Source organism: Rhododendron vialii, chromosome 3a (genome assembly GCF_030253575.1).
Source record: "Rhododendron vialii isolate Sample 1 chromosome 3a, ASM3025357v1".
In the NCBI taxonomy this organism is placed as follows: domain Eukaryota; kingdom Viridiplantae; phylum Streptophyta; class Magnoliopsida; order Ericales; family Ericaceae; genus Rhododendron; species Rhododendron vialii.
Window position 1 is genome coordinate 4,736,544 of NC_080559.1, and position 6,845 is coordinate 4,743,388.

Sequence of the window (6,845 nt, forward strand, 5' to 3'; positions counted from 1 at the left end):
TTTTTTACTAGATATGAAGCAACTTTTAAGATTCTTAGAGATATATGGAAGTCGTTTAGATCAGACCCGTGGCTTAATCATACAAATATTTTATTATTAGATTGTGTCCGACCTTCTCGCTTTGAGGTAGATGATGCATATCCCCTGAGCAAAAGATAGCGTTATTTGCTATAAAACTCCCAATATACTAGAATAGAATACACGTGGATTCCGCTGATTAAATACGTACGTGTAGAACCCACATGCATATGGAGGATTCTGTTTAGTGTTGTGTTTGGATAGTTATGCACCTAGCATGTCTTTAACTCTTTGGCTTGACAAAAGTCAACATTATCTTGTTTTGTCCCATGTTTGCTCACTGCCCATTCACTGGCTAGGCTACGCATGCTTTGTGCTTACCAGGTGGCTAGCTATGTAGTCAGTGAACTAGAACAATTGTATTGTATAGTAAATTTGTTCTCTCTCTGTCCACTCATTTTTATTGTTTTTGAAATAATGTCTTAATTTTGTTTTATGTATACAACAATACTTATATAGCCTTACATTTTATACTCCGTCCATGTTCAAATGTAACCCATTTGAGAGAGCCTGCTCAACATTCGGATAAAAACAATTTTAGCGCAAGTAAATTTTAAATTTTCAATATTCAAAAGATCTCAAATAGAACTTTCAATTTTTGTGGAAAAAAAATTCTTTACAAGAATAAGTTATTTTTTGTTCTAAAAATTGAGTCATTGAGCGGCCGTTCCGCTTTCTTTTTAAACCTTTTTTTTTTTTTCCAAAAATAAGGCAATTTCAAGTTCAAATATAATAAAATGAAAAATAATTTTTTTTGATTTTTTTACACCGTTTAAAAGATCTCAATGAAATCTATCAAACAATTGATAGGAAAATTATTTACGTAAACACATAATTTTTGAGCTTAAAATTACCTTTCTTTTCAAAAAGTTCATTTTTTGAGAATGTGGAACGACACCTGACAAAACTCCCCCAAAAGAACAAACATACATGTAGATATGTTGAAGAACTTATGGAGAAAGACACATAAAATAATAAATCGCTTTTTTATGTGTGTTTTGTGTGTTTTTTTTTTTTTTTTATCTCCATTCAAGTGCCGTTTAAAGAAAGTGTACTGGAATACAATTCGTTTTTAGACCGAAAACATAGACAAACCAAACATGTGGTATCTTCTTATTTATTCGAATCTCATCCTTTATCATTTAGGGTAATGAAAATTTTCTTTGGCGATAAAAAAAGGGGCAGATGACTCAAATATATTAAGCCCCATTCCGCTCACTTAAATAAGTACTTATTTAAAAAATAATTACTTTTTCGTTGAATTAAAGGTAATAGATTGTGAAAGAATGACTTATCTCGTAAAGCAGAAAATAAATACTTAAAAAATAAAAATCTTTGGGCCGGGAACAGGGCAAACACATTATACAAGCACAAGAATAATCACAAAAAGAAATAATAATAATACAAGCATAAGATGAACAAGAGTCGACATGCATAGATATTACAAACCAAATTAACCTAAACTGTTTTTCCGATGGATAAATTACTTGCATAAAAAAAATAAGAAATCTAGAAATTAATTATGGATGTGGCTCCCTGGCTTACAACATCCAGGATCAAATATTGTCGACCCCAAACATAACTGGGAGCATAAGAAAGAAAATATAAACCTTCTTCCACCAAAAAAAAGGATTGATCGACCCAACCAGCTTAAGAACTGAAGTCAAGATCACGTTTAGGGTGCATGTGTTTGCAGATGAGTACTCAGTCTGTGGCGGCAGCGGAGGAGGAGGTGTAGTCATGGACATCGATTGCTAGCTTAAGACCTTGAAGGCAACGATCTCTACTACTTATAAAGTAGTAAGGTTTAGCCTCGGTCAGTTTAAAAATACTCCCCATATCCGCATCTTTGGTCACGTTCATAAGCAAATTTCTATCATCGCAATTATCGTAGCCGCTTCGACTCACCTCCAACACGTCGTAATGATTCCTTTCGTAAACAAACACTACAAAAAAGTCGCAGAAAGTTAAGAGCACGGGAGCATTGTGTTAGAATGAGAACATAACTAGATGTATTTTTTTTTTTTTTGCATTTTTGCATAAAGGATAACTAATTATATAACTAAGAAGGTAAAGTTAATGAATTACTTAGAGCGTCTCCAACCATAAATTGTTCGTTAGCGGCCCACTCCGCAGGGTTCAAGTTCATGGTCCAGCCTTTCAATCCACCACCGACGGTGTGATAGTTTATGGATTCGAGTTGGTCAGACTGCGCGGCACACACACAGGACAGGGTTAGCATCCCTATAATACAAAGCTCGCAATAATGTATATCTATATATTCTCAATAAGTCATAAAAATTCTGCGGTGAATTTTTATTCAAAAGATTATAAAGTGATTTTTTGATAGTTGAAATAAAATATTTTTTATTTTTTTAAATCACCTGGGGGGATACGAATTTACCCTAAACAAGAATTAAGAAAGAATCAACCAATATAATTTGGAAAAAAAAAAAAAACGACCACTACTACGAATCATAATCAAAATACCGTTACTAATAATAACAATCATAATAGAATCGATTAAGAAAAGTTTTTTTCCCATATCAAATCTTCAAAGATGATATTATGCAGAAATTGTTCCCTCTGAAAGTCTTCCAAGACGACGACCTAAATTGGAACCACCTTTGGGAAATTATGAGATCTGACTTTAGGCCGGTCACGTACCTGAATTGATGGAAAAGAGTCATCAAAGAGTTGTTCCGCTGAAATATACGGGTACCCCAGAAACTGATGAACTTCATTGTCAACTGGGTGGTTTCGAGAAGGCCAGAAGGGTGATGTTCGATTAATAACGAGGATGGAGGCCCCACAAAAGCGAACGGTGGGGTATTGGTGATCCTTTGGACGGGCGAATTCGGTCCCCACCAGAGCACGAAACTCTGGAGGGATCGAATCGGAATCGTGAGGGATTGGGAACCGTATTATGCCAGGGAATTCATCGGTTTTTGTGGGATCGGGATGGCAGAGGAGGCGGCCTATGGCCTCATCTGTTGGAGAGGTGAATGAAAGTGGCAGTAGACCAAGTAGGAGTATTATCTTGACAATAGTCATTGCTGAATTAATTCTCACAAAGGATGAGAAGAAACGACTCATGATGATTTATGGGTATATTGATGATGATGATCAAAGAAAACACGCACATGTATGTTAGTATGTATCTCTCTCCCAGCATGCATGGGTAGTGTGTGTGTATATATATATATAACTAACGCGTGCCAGGGGATTCCATATTCCATCAGGACCCGGTTTTAAAAAGATGGAGTAAATTATTAATTGCTCTTATTGGCGTATTGACTGTTGTTGTTTGGGTCCTTTCGGCTTTGAGTTCTTAAGGGATTTGAACTCTTAAGTTGAGTTGGATTTGGATTGAGATTGGTTGGATTTTAGAGTTTAAAATTGGATTGAATAATTTGGCCTCTTTCAAAGGTTGGGGTAAACCTCCTCGTGTTCCTGTTTTCTTACAACCCCTTCACTCCACCGTCTATCATACACATTCTCGGTCCATTTAAATGCTTTTTATTGGCGTGGTAATTCCGGACACAATCCGTTAACATGACACATAATTGGAGGATTGGGGTCGGCAGTTTTTTTGACATGAATACGAATATAACATGACCCAACAACATGAAAATTAAACATGAGGAGCACGGGTTACACTCGCATAACTCGAAAAGAACACAGATAACCATTTAACTTTCGTGTCGACTTGTTAACCCGAATCAACACGAACACGATACGATATTGGCCATGCCAACCCATATCCCGTACTTCTGTTTCCTTAAAGATTAATTTTGAATTTTCTAATCAGTAGTGCGCATGAAGAAATAGTGATTATCTAAGACCAGGAGATACCAAATAGTGATCATTTTAGGTATTTAGGCTCAATTATTAGTAGAGATGAAGAGATTACTGATGATGTGACCCATAGAATCCAAGTGGGGTGGCTCAAGTGGAGAAGCACTACTGGTGTACTATGTGACAAGAGGGTACTCACAAATTTGAAGGAAAAATTTTATGGAATTGCCATAAGACCAGTGTTACTTTATTGGACAGAATGTTGGCCTATTAATAAACAATATGTAATCAAGATAAGTGTAGCGGAAATGAAAATGTTGATGTGGAAGTGTGATAAGACTAGACGAGACAAGATTAGAAATGAAACAATCCGTGAGATGGTAGGTGTAGCACCTATAGAGGAGAAGTTGAGGAAAAATAGGCTAAGGTGGTTTGAACATATTTACCATAGACTAGAAGATACAGTAGCTAAGAGAGCTGATAGAATAGCTCTAGATAGCAATGTTACGGGGAGGGATAGACCTAAATTGACATTAGATATTGTAGTGCACAAAGATATGAGTATAATGGATTTGTGTGAATAAGTGGCGGCCTTGACAAAATTCAATGGAGGAAACGGATTTATGTAGCCGACCTTAAGTGATTGGGACGTAAGGCTTGATTTGGTTTGGTTTGATTTGGTTCAGTAAAAGATTTGATTTTTTAAAATCATGCTTGGTGATCAACAGGTATAGTAAAAATGAATGTAATTATGCAAAAATAAGACATGCGTATTATAGATTTTCTATCAAGATCAAAGCCAGCTGAATATTAAATTTCCTAATCACCTTTTTTCTAATTTCTATGCTAAAGAAGATCAAAATTAATTAAACTTGTTTAGGCTATGTCCTCATTGCTTTGAGAGCAAAATTTCTAATAACTACTGTTAGAAACGTGAATGGACAAGAACCTTGCTTTCAATGATGTGTAATACATATTGATTGTATCCAAAACGTAATCCTGAGATGCCTTTATATAGGTTACGCTAGCATAATCAATCTTTCTCCGTTTATAATGGGCTTATTTTTATATGTAGTGTACCACTCTATAAACAAAAATACTATGAACACATCCAAGTGTACATCAACTAATACATCTTTTCACAAACGATGGTAGAACGTCCCTTTCCATGTTTACGACTTTTGAAGCTCTGTGATGTGGTTCCCTTCTTATGTATTCGAATTCCATCTTTTTATCATTTATGGTAATGAAAAGTTTCATTGACAATATAAAAGGAAATTAGGATGAGTCTAATATATAAAACACAAAATACACAAGCATAGGAATAATCACAATAATAATAATAATAATAATAATAATAATAATAATAATAATAATAATAATAATAATAATAATAATACAAAACCAGCGTCAAGCGTGCATAGATAATATTACAAACCAAATTAACCTTAATTGTTTTTCCGTACCCGTGGATAATGCACTTGCATAAAAAATTAGAAATCTAGAAAATTAATTATGGATGTGGCTCCCTGGCCTACAACATCCAGGAAAACAAAGATTGATCGACCCAACCACGTACATGCACCACCAAGCAGCACTCACAGCCAACATGAGGCCACCACACCGCGACCACCTGCAAACAAATATGCGACATGAACGCAATTAATAAAAAAAATAGCCCGCGAGAACCATGAAATGCACGACGCACATATCATTGTCCTAAAGACGCGTTTTCCTTCTTTCATGTCGTGTAGGTTTCGAGCGTTGAATGATACTCTAAGATACAACCCAAAAATCTTATATAGAGTGTCAAAATGTTGCACAATCGCTCGCAGATGGAGTGCCAATATGCCTTTCTCCAATATTTGCCCAGACAAAATAGAAAACTAAAATGACCGAGAAGAGAGCAGAACTCAAGATCTCAGTAACTTAAAAACCTAGCTAGTGTGATAATCCCACATTCATAGGGAATTGAAAACATGCATGTTTATGAACAAACACGTCTCTTGAAAACTAATTTTATTTGAAGTACTCTTTAAAATGAAGGGGCATGACTGTTCAATTGAAATAACCTAAAGTATTCCAAACTTAAATTCCAACCCTATATATTTACTACGAGCTTATACGGTTACAGCTCTCGAAATTCACAAAATACCCTTAGTACATACTCCTCTTCTTGCGTGCTTTAAGTGACAGAAATAACATGAAAGTTAATAACCTGCCTTATTATAATCAGTTGAAGACCCCGGCCCACAGAATGATCAGCTTAAGAAGTGAAGTCAAGATCATGTTTAGCCTGGTGCAGGTGTTTGCAGATGAGTACTCTTCAGTCTGTGGGGGTGAAGGAGGAGGAGGAGGAGGTGGAGGTGTGTTCATGGATGTTCCTTGGACATGGATGGCCAGCCTAAGATCACCTTGGAGGCAAAGAGCGCTACTACATCGGTCACGTTCATCAGCAGATTTTCCTGATTGCAAGAATCGTAACCAGTTTGACCAACCTCTAGCACCTCATAATGGTTGGCATCGTACACAAACACCACAAAGTCACAGAAAGTTAAAAGCATGGGAGCATTGTGTTAGAATGAGAACATACTAGATGTTTAAATAATACAGTAGATAACTGATATGTAACAACTAAGAAGGTAAAGTTAATCAATTACGTAGGGTGTCTCCAACCATAAACTGTTCCCTCGAGGCCCACTCCGCGTAATTGACGTTGATGGTCCAGCCTTTCAGTCCACTGACGGTGTGATAATTTGTGTCACCGCTTGATTGCGTGGCACACACGGTTAGCATCCCTATAGTGAGGACGGCCGTCAAACAAGGTGCTGCTAAAATCTTCATCGCCATCAGTATAACTTTCTCTCCTTCAATTCTACTCTCAGTAGTATTTTTTAATTTCTTCCTTCTACTCTGATCAGTAGAATTTTTTTCAATTTTCTGTTATGCACTTCCTCTGTGAGCCGGGC

At 36.3% G+C, this 6,845-nt stretch overlaps 1 protein-coding gene across 1 annotated transcript; it reads right to left on the bottom strand.

Annotated features, from left to right (window-relative positions):
• Nucleotides 1–1,665: 1,665 nt before the first annotated feature.
• On the bottom strand, nucleotides 1,666–3,222 carry LOC131319393 (uncharacterized). The gene is made up of 3 exons (XM_058349621.1): nucleotides 2,746–3,222; nucleotides 2,167–2,287; nucleotides 1,666–2,024 (listed from the first exon to the last, which is right to left on the bottom strand). The coding sequence occupies exons 1-3, from the start codon at nucleotides 3,172–3,174 to the stop codon at nucleotides 1,783–1,785; spliced, it is 792 nt and encodes a 263-aa protein (XP_058205604.1). The 5' UTR covers nucleotides 3,175–3,222; the 3' UTR covers nucleotides 1,666–1,782.
• Nucleotides 3,223–6,845: the final 3,623 nt, after the last annotated feature.

Bases quoted from the DNA above. Each gene is read 5' to 3' on its own strand.
- LOC131319393 (XM_058349621.1), bottom strand. From the start codon at position 3,174: ATGAGTCGTTTCTTCTCATCCTTTGTGAGAATTAATTCAGCAATGACT. The intron at 2,288-2,745 runs GTACGTGACCGG...TGTGCCGCGCAG, and splicing joins ACTCTTTTCCATCAATTCAG to TCTGACCAACTCGAATCCAT. The intron at 2,025-2,166 runs GTAATTCATTAA...ACTTTTTTGTAG, and splicing joins TATGGTTGGAGACGCTCTAA to TGTTTGTTTACGAAAGGAAT.